At 40.5% G+C, this 18,480-nt stretch overlaps 1 protein-coding gene across 3 annotated transcripts in view; it reads right to left on the reverse strand.

Annotated features, from left to right (window-relative positions):
- The window catches only part of LOC131463484 (discs large homolog 1-like protein), a 37,845-nt gene extending 29,747 nt beyond the window's left edge, over window positions 1-8,098 (reverse strand). Inside the window, exons 1-2 of one of the 3 annotated variants that reach the window (XM_058635260.1) lie at window positions 7,240-8,098; window positions 5,033-5,164 (exon numbers count right to left, since the gene is read on the reverse strand). In XM_058635260.1, coding sequence (XP_058491243.1) covers window positions 5,033-5,164; window positions 7,240-7,258 — 151 coding nt within the window. In that variant the 5' untranslated portion in view covers window positions 7,259-8,098. The remainder of the gene's footprint in view (window positions 1-5,032; window positions 5,165-7,239) is intronic. The other 2 variants (XM_058635338.1, XM_058635416.1) reach the window with 2 other exon arrangements.
- Window positions 8,099-18,480: the final 10,382 nt, after the last annotated feature.

Below are 18,480 nucleotides of genomic sequence, written 5' to 3' on the forward strand. Positions count from 1 at the left end.
CACATAAACAAATGAAGACTGACACATGAACACATGAAGACCGACACATGAACAAACGCATGAACACATGAAGACAAACGCATGAACACATGAAGACCGACACATGAACACATGAAGACCAACACGTGATCCCATGAAGACCGACAAATTAAAACACATGAAGACCAACACATGAACACATGAAGACCAACACATGAACACATGAAGACCGACACATGAACACATATAGAAATGAGGGCCAACATACGAAGACAAACGCATGAAGACAGGCACATGAAACACATGAAGACACACACATGAACACATGAAGACAGACACATGAACACATGAAGACCAACACATGAAGACATGAAGACCAACACATGAACACATGAAGACCAACACATGAAGACAAATGTATGAACACATGAAGACAGACACATGAACACATGAAGAAACACGCATGAACACATGAAGACAGACGCATGAACACATGAAGACAGACACATGAACACATGAAGACCAACACATGAAGACATTAAGACCAACACATGAAGACATGAAGACCAACACATGAACACATAAAGACCAACACATGAAGACAAATGCATGAACACATGAAGACCAACACATGAAGACCAACGCATGAACAGATAAAGACAAATGTATGAACACATGAAGACAGACACATGAACACATGAAGACAAACGCATGAACACATGAAGACCAACACAAGAACACATGAAGACGACGCATGAGCACATGAAGACAAACGCATGAACACATGAAGACAAACGCATGAACACATGAAGACCAACGCATGAACACATGAAGACAGACACATGAACACATGAAGACCAACACGTAAACACATGAAGACCAACGCATGAACACATGAAGACCAACACAAGAACACATGAAGACAGACGCATGAGAACATGAAGACAAACGCATGAACACATGAAGACCAACACGTGAAGACATGAAGACCAACGCATGAACACATGAAGAAAAATGTATGAACACATGAAGACAGAGACATGAACACATGAAGACAAACGCATGAACACATGAAGACCAACACATGAAGACAGACCGTGAACACATGAAGACAGACACATGAGGTTATCCCTTACATCACTGTCATGATACATTTCTAATTAAAAGTTCATGTCTTTATTTCACTGTTAGACAGACTTTTGTAAACCACACCAAACCTCATAGAGAAAATCAGTGATTTTAACATCACACACAGGAGTTGTTGATCCACTGTCGCCTCCATCACAACATTCAAATGTCTTATTTTGTGCAATTCTGTGACACAAAGTGACCACACGAGGCAGCAGAGGACCAGCAGCTTCTGTGTCCATGCGGCTAAAATCACTGATTTTCTCTATGGGGTTTGGTGTGGGCGAGTGAGTGGTTTACAAACTTCAGTTTCCTGTTGTTTTCCTGTCTGTCTAACAGTGAGATAAAGACATGAACATGTGACGTAGAGATCGTAGACTAACATTGACGTAGATTTTACAGCAAGACACACTTCAAACAGCTTGAACTTTCCCTTTAATATAACTGACTGAATCCAGAGGGAGAAAAAAAAAAGGATTTTTCAGCAAATCACTGAACAGGGTTATGTAATAAAAATAGATTCACACCTCGAAGAAAAGCTAAAAATATAAATAACAAACACTGTATTTATAGCAGCTGGATTTACTGTGTGTGTGTGTGTGTCGTCTTTTTGTTTTGTCCAGAATTCTTCTCCTTTTCTCTCTCTAATGAGATTTTACAGAGAGAATAAAAACTCTTCTTCACTTTAGTCCCTGAGGGACTGTATTGATGTCCAGTAAAGACAGAGGCCTCTGTGGAACTGTGGAACACTGTGAAGAGATCGTTTTACAGCGAAAGCAGCGACTCACTTCCCAAGTTAGAGCATCGCTACGGTTACGGCAGATAAACAGAGCAGTGACAACGACATGGTTCTACCCGGAGCCAAATATCAAATGGTGATTTCTCCTGACAGATATTGCAACGGCATTTGTCATGTAATCCGTTTTAAGTCGAGGTTATGGCTGCAAGAGTTCAGGAATTATCGGGAATAAACTGGACAGTTCCAAAATGGAAGGTTGTGAACTTAAATATCATAATCTTTGGCTAAAACAATCAGGTTTGATGCAAATACAGTTGAATATCAACAATGTTATTAAACAATCACATGCACGGAGCTCAACACTTAACAGCAGGGCTATTGAGGCCACACCCCCTATAAGCACCTGTGCATTCCTCCATCACATGCAGTGTTGTTTTTGGCAGCCATTCTAGAATTAGTCTTAGTTTTAGTCTTTTGGACTAAAATGCTTATTAGCTTTAGTCACATTTTAGTCATTTCTATATGTGATAGTTTTAGTCCAATTTTAGTCGATGGAAACTCAAAAAGGTTTTAGTCAGTTTTAGAAGTATAGTCTTTTAACAAATCCATTTTGGTCATTAAGTACTGGAGATTACTGTTGGGCAGAAACCTTTAATCTCCATATTTCCACTTTCAACAGTTTTTTTCATGAAGTGATGCCGACTTCATCATACAACAGTGTCACACATAAGTTTGACATGAAATTTCCTCCGCCGGTGGTGCACCGCGACCGACTCTAGATCGGCTTGGAAGGGCTTGGGGCGAAGGTGGTTTACAGGGAACCCCCGCCCAGACCTCACCGCTTCCCGGGGCCATGGACATGTGCACTCACTGCGGCTTCTCCCGCCCGCCTTCCCCCGGTGCAACTGTTGATCGGAGCAGACTGTCCTCAGTGCGCCCCAACCGCATCGCGTCATCAGGGCAAGGAGCGTAAATCGCCTTGAAACACGGACCAAGTCCCTTTTAGGTTTTGATTGACAGATTATGCGCACAATAAGCAGAAATGTTGTGCACTCTGAACGTCAGACAAACCACACACTGACATTTATGTCCATTTACCATTGAGCACAATAGTAAAATAGACGCCTATAAAACTGTTCACAGGACACCTCATGACATGGACATAGGCATGTATAGATCTTTATATTCTATATTTTTAATTCATGGAGTTTCATATTTGAAAAACCTTCCTAAAGGCCATAAAAAGCCCAGAAAAATCGTATTTCTCAGAGGGACAAGCACAGCAAAGCGCGGTCATGGCATCTCAGGAACGGCGCTACTGTCAGGGAACCATACGATGTGAAAACTTTACGAGAAATGTGAATAAATGAAGGCAATTAGGAGTTTTCTTTTTTCTTTTTCACGCCGAGCAAGTCAAGATCGTTCACAAAGCCGAAAGGCATCATGGGGGGTAACTCTACTGCGCATGCTCATGCTCTACACAACCCGGAAATAAACTCCATAGGAATGAACGGAACCAGGGGGGCGGAGCTCTATCCAGTTCTTAGAATACATCCATGCTCTCCCACACCAAACCTCATAGAGAAAATCAGTGATTTTAACATCACAGGAGTTGTTGATCCACTGCATCACGAAGTTCAAATGTCTGATTTTGTCACGTCGGCTTTCAAAATTCTTCATTTCAATTTATTTCAGTGGCACAAAGTGACCACACGAGGCAGCAGTAGACCCGCAGCTCCTGTGTATGTGATGTTAAAATCACTGATTCACTCTATGGGGTTTGGTGTGGGAGAGTGAGTGGTTTTATACCTTAGTTTTTTTATTTTTGGCCTTCGACCATGACACGGACGTCACTGTAAGTCTTCAATGTCTGAAAAACATGTTCACGTCTTAACCTCACTGTGAGACTGGCTTTTCCAACAGGACAGTGAAGTTTGTAAAGCACTCACATCATTAATGATGTGAAAATATTACAGCGTGAAGTAACTTCATATATATTCTTTTTGAAATGAATCCATGAGTGCATGAATGCTGTTGGAACATTGTGAGGCAGACAGCTGTGCCCCTGCTGCTCCTGCAGGATTATGTTACCATGTTAAACCATGTTAAATGACGGTGTTCACACAGATTACACACAACTGTTTGGACTTTGACAGATTACAAAAAAATCTGTTTTTCATCACATTGAGATTATGACAAACTAGAGCTGCTGGAGACGTATGAGGAAACATCTTTTTACACCATTAAATATACATGTGTATATATACAGTATATCCTGGTATACATACACATGTATATATACAGTATATACACACAGTACAGTATATACAGTGTATATATACACACACGTGTATATATACAGTACAGTATACAGTATATATACTCATGTATATATACATGAGTATATATATACTGTATATATATACACACATCAGTATATATACTGTATATATACACATGAGTTTATATATACTGTATATATACATCAGTATATATATACAGTATATATACACTTCAGTATATATATATACACTGTATATATACACATCAGTATATATATACTGTATAACAGGATATAAATCTACTCAATATGTCATATGTATATGTCTAATGTCAAAAGTATGTCTTATAAATAGGGATGTCCCGATATCGGTCCGATATCAGCCAAAAAACGCATATCTGATTATATCGGAGTGCCTCTAAAATCTCCGATATAAGCGCTCCGATACAACAGTCCATTCTGCTCCAGCAGAAAAAAAAGCGACAATAAATGCATTTCAACATTTGGGTATTTTGTATTCAGATTACCGTGCTGGGTGAAATCAGATTACTGAGGCAGTAAAAATCAGATGACTTCAGTTAAACAAACTCCAAAGGCTTAAGTTTGGTTCTCTCTTTTTATTATTGCTCCATGTTCTGAGCAAGTATAGGTTTTTGATCAATTATTGCAGCAGAAAGTGGTTTGAGTCTGAGTAAGAGTGTGTTAAAGCTGCGTCATTAATATTGATTAATAATAAAGTCAAAGAAAAAGAAAAAAACACTCAATCTGATCAAATTTATTTTCAGTTAATTTAATAATTGGTTAATAGTCGCTTGTTAATAGTTAATTCATTGTTAATAGTCTGATCAGAACACTGATTAGAACATTGGTCACAACACTGATCAGAACACAGTAAGTCGTCATACCTATGAGCGCCTGGAACAGGTTACTCTGGAAGATGTCGATGACCCTCTGCAGGGAGATTCGTAGCTGCCGGTCCTCAGTGTGGTTCAGTTTGGTGCGATATTCCTCCAGCAGCAGCAGAGCTCGCTGTGCATCTGTACAGCAGGAGTCATTCTTAGTATTATTGTGATATTTATCAACATAAACTGATATGGAAACTTGTTTTACTGTGACATCTTTGGCCATATTGTCCAGCTCCAACTCTGAGTGAAAACATGACTGTCAGAAAAGACGAGACTCAGTGAATAAACTCAGTCTGTTTCTACGATATCTTTAAGAAGATATCGTCTTTATCTCACTGTGAGACACACTTTTCCAACTGAAGTTTGTAAACCACTCACTCTCCCACATCAAACCCCATAGAGAAAATCAGTGATTTTAGGTCGCGGGGACACAGGAGCTGCTGGTCTCCTGCTGCCTCATGTGGTCACTTTGTGTCACTGATGTGAAGTCTAAATTAAATATTTTAAAGGAGACATATTATACCCTATTTCCCAAGTTAAAATAGTTCCCTGGTGTCCTAATGAACATGTCTGTGACATGCTTTGGTCAAAATACCATAAGGATGAAGCACCATGGCAGTTCAATAACCCTGCTAAACCCACCCCTTTCAGAACACTCGGTTTTGTGCATGGTCCCTTTATATGCAAATGAGACACAGGCAAACACACACCCACTTCTTCCAGGGGGTTTCTGATTTGTCCTTTTTACAGCGCTCACTCGCTCAGCTCCTGTTCCCTCCGCTCCATTTCTCTCCCCCTCCCTCCACTAGTTCTCTGACAATATCAACATGGCTGTGTGCGTGGAAAACAGCGAGAGTGCCACTGTTCTTGCAAGCCGAACAGTGCCGAATTGTAAATCAGTTAAAAACACTTAGGGACAGCACCGCTGATCACCACCACTGATCGCCAGCGGTGAGCAGCAAGCTGCATAAACTGCCACTGTATGTGACTGTATCAGACTGAGTCTGTGCTCCGAAGTGGTGCGAACACACAAACACACGAACACACGTTTGCTGACTTTATCCGGCACATTAGCTTCATATATAAAATCCTCTAAGGCTGGAAAACACTGTGCTCCACTGTGCAGCCACCAACAGCACACTTGTCCCTCCGCGTTGACATAATACCGCTCTTCCTCCCTCGCTTGCACTCTCGCATTTTATAGGGACAAGGTGGAGCTAAGGTGGAGCTCTCGAAGTAAACTTACTGGTGGGGTGGTAACATTCGCGGTGAAATGCGCATGCTGCCGTCATAAGTGCAGGGAATTCAACATCGCATGTTTTATCGCCTATACTTACACTAAGGGGGACCACGAAAAAAGGACTGAGTATTCTTTTTCCACACTTTGGCGACTGGTAGGGCCTCCAGAGTCCCAAATATAAGTATTGAAATGGTTAAAAAGTTGATTTTGCATAATATGTCCCATTTAAAAGTGGATCAACAACTGTGCTGTGACACTAAAATTACTGATTTTTTCTTTGGGGTTTGGTGTGGGAGAGTGAGTGGTTTACAAACTTCAGTATCCTGTTGGAAAAGTGTGTCTCACAGTGAGATAAAGACATGAACATGTGACAGATATCGTAGAAAAAATCAGTCTTTTTTTCCTTGTTTCAGTCACGTTTTCACTGAGCGTGAGCCTCTGTGTCTCAGACTGGCTCTCAGCAGCAGCGGGCGCTCTGTGAGTGCTGATTATGTCACTGCTTCACAATCACACAAAAAAAACTGAAATGTCCATTTAATCATTTTTAGTCGTTAAATTAAACTAGGCGTGTGTGTGGTTAAGTCTCCGACACTTTCTCCATAAATAAAAGTAAAACTTCACGTGATTGTGACATCATCAGTGTGTAGGTCTTTTACGCCCTTCTCTCTAGACATAATTTATTCATATTTCAGTTTATTTTGCGTGAAGTTACGTGTTTTTTCTCGCCGTGTCCCACATACAAGTTGGTTAGCAAGAGCGGCTAGCCGGCTGCTAGCATTACTTTTAACTGACTTTTCCCGGCCCGGCTCGGCTCGGCCCAGCCAAACGGCGGCCGTATGTGCGGTGCTGTAGTCGGGCTGTGTGTGTGCCAACATGTCGGTGTCACTTTCACTCGTTTGTTTCCTGGAAAAACAAGCGGCTCACAGACCGAGCTTCGCCGCCGCTAGCAGCCGTGAGAGCGGCTTACCTTTCCTCCTGACGGGCATGGTCGCTCTGGCTCGGCACGACTCGGCTCTGGCCCCGTGTTAACACACACACACAGAGTCACACAGGAGCCGCCGTGTGTCTTTTCTTATCGATTATTCCACCAGCGAACGCCCGCTGTCACAACTCCAAGTCCGGGCTCCACGACGACACCAACTTCCCTCCGACAAACAAACTCCCTGCCAGGGGAAAAATGAACAGATCCAAACGAAAATAAGCCACCGAGTCTCCGGGGAACCCCACCGCCACAAAAACACCCGTGTGTTCCCGCTTCAAAGAGAGGCAGAAACCCGGAGAGGAGCTCCGCCTGGCACCGGCTCTCCGCGCTCTCCGTCCCCGTCACAGAGGCTCCTTTCACCGGCGTGTACCGCACACACGAGCCGCTGTGGCGACACACACAAATAAAACCAAAGTGTGAATGCGGTTATGAAAGGCCGGTAACAGAGTTCCGGAGCCCCCGGGGGCTCTGCTGCTGATCCCGGGAAACAACTTCAGAGTCCCGGCTGCTGTTGGCACACCTCAACCCGAGCCGTGCCAAGTCCAGGCTCACTTATCCCGCACTGCTGCGGGTGCTATTCCCAGCTCAGTCTGCTGCATTCGTGTCAAACTTCCCTCAGAGTAAATCCCTCCTTTCTTCTTCCTCCTCCTCCTTCACTCCAGGTCATTAAAAAAAAATCCCAAACTTTGCTCCAAAATGGCGTCTCACAGTCAGAGCTGGAGATGAGAAGCATGTGATTTCCCAAAAGTCCTTCCCTCAACCGACCTGCTGCTGCCCAGAGTCCAGCAGCTCACCTCCGCCCGGGGAGAGCAGGAGGAGGCATGGAGTCACTCATTCACTCATTCATTCATTCATAAATAAATAAAGAGCAGGACGAAGATGAATGGAAAGTGAAGGCTGGAGCCAGGGATGAACAGAAATCAAGATGAATGAATATTCATAACAAAAAGAAGAGGTTAAAGGGACACTTCAAGTTTTCAGACTAACTTTTCAGCGCTGCCAAAACCTTGGACTCAGTGTGGAGAGAAAACGCTGATTTGACACAAAACGTGAGCAGATTCGCGTAAATGCACTTACAGTCAGTCAACACAAAATGGCTGCCAGCAGAGACACATTTTAGCCACTTCATAAAAGACTACAATGTCTGCACCACATGTTCATGTCTTTATCTCACTGTAAGACACACTTTTCCACCAGGAAAGTGAACTTTGTAAACCAGTCACTCTCCCGCACCAAAGTCCAGAGAGAAAATCAGAAGCTGCTGATCCTCTGCTGCCTCGTGTGGTCACTTTGTGTCACTGACGTAAATCCGATCGAATTTGAACTTAGTGATGGAGGCAGCAGTGGATCAACAACTCCTGTGATGTTAAAATAATTGATTTTCTCTGTGGACTTTGGTGTGGGAGAGTGAATGGTTTCCTGGTGGAAAAGTCTAACAGTGCGTTAAAGTGATCACTTACATTAGAAATGTAACGCAGAAAAAAAAAGTGAGTGGTAATTATATTACCACAACAGAGCATCGATCAGAGGACAGAGGTCAGACAGGAAATGCTCCTGAAGTACAAATCCATCGTTGGTGAGGATGAAGATGAAACCTCGTCCTCCCTCTTTGTCTATCTCTGTCTCTCTTTGTCTCTCATGTGCTGATGTAAACCACTCCAAGCTCTGGCCCAGATTAAAGAGCAGGCCTTTATTTTTAGACGGCCATGTTTAATGGATGACCTCACCATGTTGGAACCGTCAGCTCAGATCAAAGGACATTTTAAAAAAACTCCATCTTTAATTCTGTGACATTTTATTGTGAAATTATAACATATTTTCTTTACTTTTGTCATTTTATTGTGAAATTATAACATCTTTTCTTTATTTTTGTCATTTTATTGTGAAATTATAACATATTTTCTTTACTTTTGTCATTTTATTGTGAAATTATAACATCTTTTCTTTATTTTTGTCATTTTATTGTGAAATTATAACATTTTCTTTACTTTTGTCATTTTATTGTGAAATTATAACATATTTTCTTTACTTTTGTCATTTTATTGTGAAATTATAACATCTTTTCTTCACTTTTGTCGTTTTATTGTCAAATTATAACATATTTTCTTTACTATTGTCATTTTATTGTCAAATTATTACACATTTTCTTTAGTTTTGTCATTTTATTGTCAAATTATAACATATTTTCTTTACTTTTGTTATTTTATTGTGAAATTATAACATATTTTCTTTACTTTTGTCATTTTATTGTGAAAATATAACATCTTTTCTTTATTTTTGTCATTTTATTGTGAAATTATAACATATTTTCTTTACTTTTGTCATTTTATTGTCAAATTATAACATCTTTTCTTCACTTTTGTCATTTTATTGTCAAATTATAACATATTTTCTTTACCATTGTCATTTTATTGTCAAATTATTAAACATTTTCTTTAGTTTTGTCATTTTATCGTGAAATTATAACATCTTTTCTTCACTTTTGTCATTTTATTGTGAAATTATAACATATTTTCTTTACTTTTGTCATTTTATTGTGAAATTATAACATCTTTCCTTCACTTTTGTCATTTTATTGTCAAATTATAACATATTTTCTTTACTATTGTCATTTTATTGTCAAATTATTAAACATTTTCTTTAGTTTTGTCATTTTATTGTCAGATTATAACATATTTTCTTTACTTTTGTCATTTTATTGTCAAATTATAACATATTTTCTTTACTTTTGTCATTTTATTGTCAAATTATAACATATTTTCTTTACCTTTGTCATTTTATTGACAAATTATAACATATTTTCTTACCTTTGTCATTTTATTGTCAAATTATTACATATTTTTTTACTATTGTCATTTTATTGTCAAATTATAACATATTTTCTTTAGTTTTGTAATTTTATTGTCAAATTATGACATATGTTCTTTACTATTGTAATTTTATTGTCAAATTATAACATATTTTCTTTACTACTGTCATTTTATTGTCAAATTATAACATATTTTCTTTACTATTGTCATTTTATTGTCAAATTATAACATATTTTCTTTACTTTTGTCATTTTATTGACAAATTGTTGAATTAGTCTCACAGTTCACGCTTGGCCACAATGACATTGAATGACAGGAATACAAGCTGAATTAAAGACTGTGTGTGCGTGTGTGCGTGTGTGTAAAGACTTGTCACAGCATCAGTGGACTTTATTGTTTTATTAAGTAAATCAGTTCAGAAATCATGAAACTGTATCAAGTTTGTGAAAATCTGATTGGCTGCTGGTCAGTTAAATGGTCATATTTTATGTTACATTACATGTCATTTAGCAGATGCTTTTATCCAAAGTGACTTACAATAAGTGCATTTAAACATTTGGGTACAACTAAGAGCTAGAAGTAAGTAAGAGCTTCAAGTAAGCCAAACTATGAAGTGCTAGTCATAAGTGCGATGTGTACGTTTTTTTTTTGTTTGTTTTTTTCGGGCAGTGAGGGAGAGATGGTCATCAAGTGTCACACCCAGGTTCCTTGCAGTATGAGAAGGAGCTACCACAGAGTTGTCGAGGGTGATGGTTAGGTCTGTGGTGGGAGAGCCCTTTCCTGGGAGAAAAAGAAACTCAGTCTTGTCGAGATTGAGTTTCAGGTGATGGTCAGACATCCACTGAGATATGACGGTCAGACAAGCGGAGATCCGTTCTGCTACGTGTGTTTCGGAGCTGGGAAAAGAGAGAATGAGTTGGGTGTCATCGGCGTAGCTGTGATAGCAAAAACTATGAGAGAGAATAACAGAACCAAGAGAGTTGGTGTATAGAGAGAAGAGGAGAGGGCCCAAGACAGAACGCTGAGGGACCCCAGTAGCTAGAGGACAGGGTTCCGACACAGATCCTCTCCAGGTTACTCTGTATGTTCGGTTTTGAAGATAGGACGAGAGTAGGGTAAGTGCAGAGCCTGAGACACCTAGTTCTTGAAGGGAGGAAGTAAGGATCTGGTGGTTAACTGTGTCAAATGCTGCAAAAAGGTCCAAGAGGATGAGCACAGAGGAGAGAGAGGCAGCCCTGGCTGTGTGGAGTTGCTCAGTGACAGCAAGAAGTGCGGTTTCGGTCGAGTGACCTGCCTTAAAACCAGACTGATGAGGATCGAGAAGGTTGTTCCGTTGAAGGTAGGAGGAGAGTTGATTAAAGATAGCACGCTCCAGAGTTTTGGAGAGAAAAGGAAGAAGAGAGACAGGTCTGTAGTTATTCAGACGGGTCAAGGGTGGGTTTTCTAAGGAGGGGGGTCACTCTGGCCTCTTTAAGAGAGTCCGGAAAGCAACCAGATGATAGAGATGTGTTAATGAGGTGGGCGAGGAAAGGAAGAAGATCAGAAGCAATTGACTGTAGAAGGTGAGAGGGGATAGGGTCAAGGGGGCAGGAGGTTGGGCGGGCAGAGGTTATTTGGGAAAAAACGTGATCATGAGATAGAGGGGTGAAAGAGGATAGAGAAGGAGCTGAATTTGTGGTTGGTAGAGTGGTGAGATCAGGAGGTGGGGTTGAGAAAGAAGAGCGAATGTTCTCTACTTTCTTTGTGAAGTAGTTGACAAAGTGAATTGGTAGAAGGGAGGAGGGGGAGTGTGGGGTCAAGGAGGTTAGAGAAGATCGAGAAAAGTTTTTTGGGGTTAGAGAAAGAGGGTTGAATTTTAGTCTGATAGAAAGATTGTTTGGCTGCAGAGATGGAGGCAGTGAAGGTGGAGAGAAGAGAATGATAGGAAAGCAGGTCGTCAGGGTGTTTTGATTTCCTCCATTTCCTTTCTGCTGCCCGTATCGTGGCTCTCTCAGCGCGCACTGAGTCAGACAACCACGGGGCTGGGGAGGACTTACGAACCCGCTGTGAAGTAAGAGGACAGAGAGAGTCAAGAGAGGAGGACAGAGTAGAGAGGAAGGTGTCTGTGGCAGAGTTGGGATGCATGAGGGAGAAGGAGTCAGCTGAAGGAAGTGCTGATAGAACAGTTGAGGAGAGAGATGAGGGAGAGCGAATGTTACGACGGACAAGTGCAATATCTGATGAGATGAGATCGTCAGATTGGGAGAGTGGGAGAGAGTAGGATATGAAGAAATGATCAGAGACTTGAAGTGGAGTTACCTTGAGGTCGGAGGTGGAGCAGTTTCTGGTGAAGATGAGGTCAAGGTGGTTGCCAGCTTGGTGAGTTGGTGGAGAGGGAGCAAGTGAGAGAGAAAGAGAGGAAAGTAGAAGAAGTAGATTGGATGACTTCTCTGACTGGATGTTGAAGTCACCAAGAAGAACAAGTGGTGGGCCATTTTCTGGGATGTTTGAAAGGAGGACATCTAGTTCCTCCAAGAAGTGTCCCAATGGGCCTGGTGGACGGTAGATGACAACAATGATTAGTTTTACTGGGTGAGTTACAGTTACAGCATGAAATTCAAATGACTGTGAAGAGAAGTGTGGCAGTGGGTAAAGAGTGAAAGTCCAGTTGGGGTTGATGAGCAGACCTGTTCCGCCACCTCTTCCAGTGGATCTGAGTGTGTGGGAGAAGGAGTGGGCGGAGGAGAGAGCCGCAGGGGTGTGTTGGAGGGTGTTATCCAAGTCTCAGTGAGCGCAAGGAAGTCCAGGCATTGCTCAGTAGCAAAGCCAGAGATGAACTCAGTCTTGCGGGTAGCTGACTGGCAGTTCCACAGGCCCCCTGCAACAAGGTGTTGGATGTGTGTGGAGCGGGTGAGATAGATAAGTGAGGACAGGTTACGGTGATGCTGTGAGTGATTGTGAGGTTTGTAATATCTATGAGAAGAAACATGAACAGGAATGGAAAAAGTGCACATATGTGAAAGGTAGAAAACACTTGCAGACAGGTACTTAGCCTCGTTAGCCTCCTTGTTAGACTCCGGTTTAGACTCCTTTGTCTTTGTCTTCCTGAGTCTTCCTGAGACTCCGGTTTAGACTCCTTTGTCTGATATTTGGCATTAATGTACGTTGCTGAATAACATAAAGGTTCATATGTCTGACTCCTCCCACCTCCTCCTCCAACAGACAGAAAATAAACACTCTGACACAACAGAGCATGTGAGTGACGTCGTACAATAAACTTTATAAAATGTTAAAATAATAAAGCTGTTGATGTTATAAAGTCACATCAGTGTGAAAAGCACATGCTGTTTATACAAACCAGAGGTCTCAAACCTGGGGGCCATATGTGGCTCGCCACTTCATGTCATGTTATAATGAGTTATTTCTGTATGTATAGATTCATTTTACATCATAACGTTGCTTTTATTGTGAACTTCATATAATTTTTATAATTTTCTGTGAAACACAAAAATCAAAATATTGTGAAAACCAGACTGAACAGAAAGTTGAATTTTTTTACATCCAACTTTTTGGGAAAATTCAAAAACCTTTACAGAAGAGAACGATGATGTCGGACTCTGAGGCGCGTTAACGTTGTCATCGTCATGGTTCAGGTGTTCATTTCACCCACAGCAGCAAAAAACCTTCTCCTCCACTTCGTCCCTATTTTCCAAAACATTTAATCATCTCTGTCGTCCACACTCGTGTTTTCTGCTTCAGACGATTTGTTGTCGGCAATCAGTGCTGAGTTATTGAACTTGAAGTGAACGGGCAGTCCGTCAGGTGTTTTCTGACAGAGGACGCCTGAAGCGTTGATCGCCTCCAGAACTGCTGGACGTTGTCCATCTGCCAACGTCACCAGAACCCAGAAGTTTTCTGCCACGTTTCTGGCAAACATTGAGTACACTAAATCAAAAACCCATTCCTGTATCGGTGTGAGTCGTGCTAACGCGGCCTGAGCTACTTCAGTAGCTCAGTGAAGAGGTTATCACACACCTCTGGGATTGTTCTGAATACTTCATCTGTACTCAGTGACGTCTGAGGTTTTATCTGTTACTGTATATCTGAAATTGTCCTCCCGCTCAACACCAACAATGTAGTTGATCATTGCATCAATCAGAGTGAATTTCCTGATCCAGTCAGTCCAACAAGAATAATGGTACGATTTCTCCTTGCACTTCCTGTGCCAAGGGTAAATCTCCTGTATCGACCTGTGGTCACATGATCCTTTGTCAGGGTCAGTTTGTGGATCCAGAAATGGTTTCTGCACTTGTATGTTTTAAGAATTCTGTCAGAGGTTTAAAAACAGTAGTGCAGATAGTAATGGGGATGCTTTCTTTGCTTCTGCCATCTCCACCACAGTCACATGTGACCGTGACAACGTATTCTGTCTTGGACTGAAGCCCTGAGACGATCGCCTTCTCAGATCCTGACCACGTTTGATTCCACTGGAGATCTTCTTCTTTTTGGGCGTATTCTACAAAGTAGCTCAGAACCTGCACGTCTTGCCCGAGCTCTGCAGGTTTCTGCCAGCTCACTGATATAAGATTAAGATTAAGATTAATTTTATTGTCCCACAAGTGGGAAATTTGTCTTGGGCCCTACACCCATGCTGCAGTCGAAAAAACATATACAACATGATACAAATACAATACACCACGATACAACAAATTTAAAAATGACCCTAATGGTGAGTAATATACAACATGGTGCAAAAAAAAATGCAACCGTTGTTGTAATCTGCAACAGAGGCTATCGACATGTGTGCTCCAGGTTAAGGAATTGTCAATATAGACACCAATATATTTGTATGAGTGGGTTTGAACAATGGTTTGGTTGTGAATGACGACAGGCCTGTGGTCACCGACTCCCCGAGGGTCAAATACCATCTCTTCAGTCTTGTTAACATTCAGAACAAGGTGGTTATCGTCGCACCAATTGACAAACCTTTGAATTTCCATAATCAGATCGCAGGTCGCAGTTCTTTTTTAATAGAGATAAGATTGCAGTGTCGTCTGAAAATTTGATGACATGATTATTTGAATAAAAAACAAATAATCTGTGTATAAGGTAAAAAGGACAGGTGAACTGACACAGCCCTGGGGGGCTCCTGTGCTCAGATAGAGTCCCATTAACACTGACCTGCTGTCTTCGATTGGTTAAGAATAAGTGATACCATTTAATAATAAGTGGGTGGACTTTAAAATCATTCAACCTCTTAATTAAAAGATGTGGCTGCATCGTGTTAAAAGCTGAACTAAAATCAACAAATAAGAGGCGTGCATATGAGGTAGGATCCTCTAAGTGCCTTAATAAAATGTGTCACAGCTATGATGGCATCATCTGTACTTCTGTTACTCTTGTATGCAAACTGAGAGGCATCTAGAAAACAGCTGTTTTCAAGAAATTGATTATCATTTTCTCAAAACACTTAATTACTAAAGATCTAAGTGCTACAGGACGATAGTCATTGTTCTCTTTACGGCTTGCTTTTTTGGGTACAGGAATAATCGTAGAGCTTTTCCAGATAGAGGGAACAGATGGTAGATGGTAGATGAGGCACCAGGCCTCTGCCAGCTCTTTGCTGCAAGATTTCAATAATTGCCCAGACATGCCGTCCAGAAGCTTTCCTGAGGCAGATGCATGAAAAAAGTTCCTCCGGTGATTTCAACAAAGTCTGATGGTACACAATCCAGGGCCACCTTTTGCTCTTGCTTGAAGTCTGTAGATTCAAATCTACAGAAAAAATCATTTAACTCATTTGCTTTCCCCTCCTCATTAATTACATTAATGCCCATCTTAGCTGGTGCCATGTTTGTCATGGCTTTCACAGAGCCCCAAGTTTTTCCTTCTCATTATTCCTAGCTGTTCTTAATTTGTGATTAAGTTCTTTCTGCATACTTTTCATACTAGTCCCTGTTCCTAAATGCGATGTGATTTAGGCTTAAACATGTGAGCTCAATGTCGGGGTTGCAAACCAACTCGTCTGAGTGAACTGCGAACACCACTTGTTGCTGCTTCCCATTTTGCTTTTATATAAAGTGTTGAATCCTTCCTGCTCTCACCCAAAGCTCGATAGAAAGCAGAGATGGGCTAAGACCCTTTCTGTTTGTATGAATCGATAATAACTCCAATCACCTTATTTATAGTTTCATTTGGCCTTATCTCTTTTGTGAAATAATCTCTCAACTGCAAGTATAACTGTCATAAATATCATTGGCAATAATTTCAGTGTTTGTTTACATATATTATTTATGTGGTTTATTTTGTGAATATTTATTTGTATTGTGTACTGGGTGGGAACTAATGTTTGTTGCCTGTTGCGCAAGGGACACAATTGCGGGAATCCACTAAAAAAGAAAGATTTCAAGAAGAAGTTCATGCTCAAGTTGTTTAAAGTGTTTCAAGGTCTTTTTATTTCCTATTTTTTGTTTAAGAAGACTCATTCCCCCTGGGTTGTATGCAGCCAGCGAGGTATGTTTATTTATGTTGCTCGTCATGTAAATTAGTATTTTCGCGTGTGAGTTTTATGTTAAATGAATGCATGTTTATTTGTATATTGTCCTGTAACAGTTCGACGGTGGATTGATGACGATGAAGTGGAGTTTGAGAGAGGAATAAATCCATCTGTATAAAGAACTAGTGACGCTTATTTCCTGGAGGGAGTGATAGCAAGTATCTATAAAAGTCTTTGTTTACGAGGCTGTACTTTGTCTTTAGATCTTGGAAACCTAGAAATTGTCCACCTTCTGATACTGTACATATGGCTGTCACACCTTTTTGTGCCCATTCTTTGAATGCTGAGTCGTACGTCCCTGGCTTAAACTTTAAATCATAAGCAAACCACCTCAGAGTGCATATATCCCTCTTAAGTTTGTATTTTCTGACAACAGTGTTCCATATTTCAAGTGTAAATGCTACTATTGGGTTCATAGCATGTCTCAAAGCACCTATCAAATGTTTATCCCCCACCAATATCTGGGTTTGAAAGCCCTTTACTTTCCTTTCCAATTCTTTCCTTTTAGACTCATAGTCAGGTCTACACCAACAGGCCAGATATCTAAGTTGAGCTGCATAAAAATATTCTGTAAGCTTAGGTAAAGCCATCCCCCCCTTGCTTTTAGGTAGTTGAAGTGTCGTAAATTTTATTCTCGGTATTACAAATGAATCTAGAAATCATCTTATACATTTTTTTAATTTGTTTTGGGGGATATTAATTGGAAGAGCTTGAAATAAATACAACAATTTAGGTAAAATATTCATTTTGACTCTTCGTATTCTATCACTGAAGTCTAATGGGAGGGTAGACCACCATCTTTTAGGTTGTTTTTTTCAATTTCACTATAATTGTTTTCAAACATGTCAGGAAGTGTTTTACTCAGAGTTACACCGAGATATTTGTTTTAGAATTCCATTTCAAATTATATGCATCTCTTATTTGTCGGGATGGAGAATAATTTAATGAGAGAATTTGTGTTTTTGATATATTCAGTTTATACCCTGTATTCATACTTTCCCAGAAGAGACATTAGGTGAGGGAAACATATATCTGGTTGTTCAAGAAAAATAATTACATCATCTGCGAAAAGACCAATGATATGTTCAGTTTAATACATTGGAAAAACCTTTTCAAGCCAAATCTCTTTAGTACCTCATACAAGAATAACCAACTAACACTATCAAATGCTGTAACTTGATACAGTTGTTGTGTATCTGCTCCTGGTCACTCTCTCTTCTGTCTCTACCTCATCTCCCTCTTGTCCTTTCTGTCCCCCACCTACCCGCTGTCCCCCATTTTCCTTTCACCCCAACCGGTCGAGGCAGATGACTGCACATCTCTGAGCCTGGTTCTGTCAGAGATTTCTTCTTGTTTCTTCGAGTTTTTTCTCTCCACTGATGCCTAGTGTTTGCTCATTGTGTGAACTGTTGGGGTTCTTAGCTCTCCTTGATGTTGTCTATGTACAGTGCCTTGAGATAATGTATGTTATGATTTGGCGCTATACAAATAAAATTTAATTGAATTGAATTTAATTTAATTGAATTTAATTTTTCAGCAGCTAAACCAACCAGAATTGTACTTGTACCACTTTTTTGGGCATCTAGAATATGGAGGGTTCTTCTAATATTATCGTGTGTTTGGCGACCTTTAATAAAACAGTTTTTATCTTCAATCAAATCTGGTATTTAGGAATGTCCTGGAAGTGAAAAGAGTGTCAGATAGACTGATGAGTCTGAAGCTTGAAATTGAAGGTGTGATGTTAAATGTTATTAGTGGCTATGCCCCACAGTTGGGATGTGAATTAGAGGAGAAGGAAACATTCTGGAGTGAATTAGATGAAGTGATGCAGAATATCCCCAGAGGTGAGAGAGTGGTAATTGGTGCAGACTTCAAGGGACA

The sequence above is a fragment of the Solea solea genome, chromosome 1 (assembly GCF_958295425.1).
Source record: "Solea solea chromosome 1, fSolSol10.1, whole genome shotgun sequence".
In the NCBI taxonomy this organism is placed as follows: domain Eukaryota; kingdom Metazoa; phylum Chordata; class Actinopteri; order Pleuronectiformes; family Soleidae; genus Solea; species Solea solea.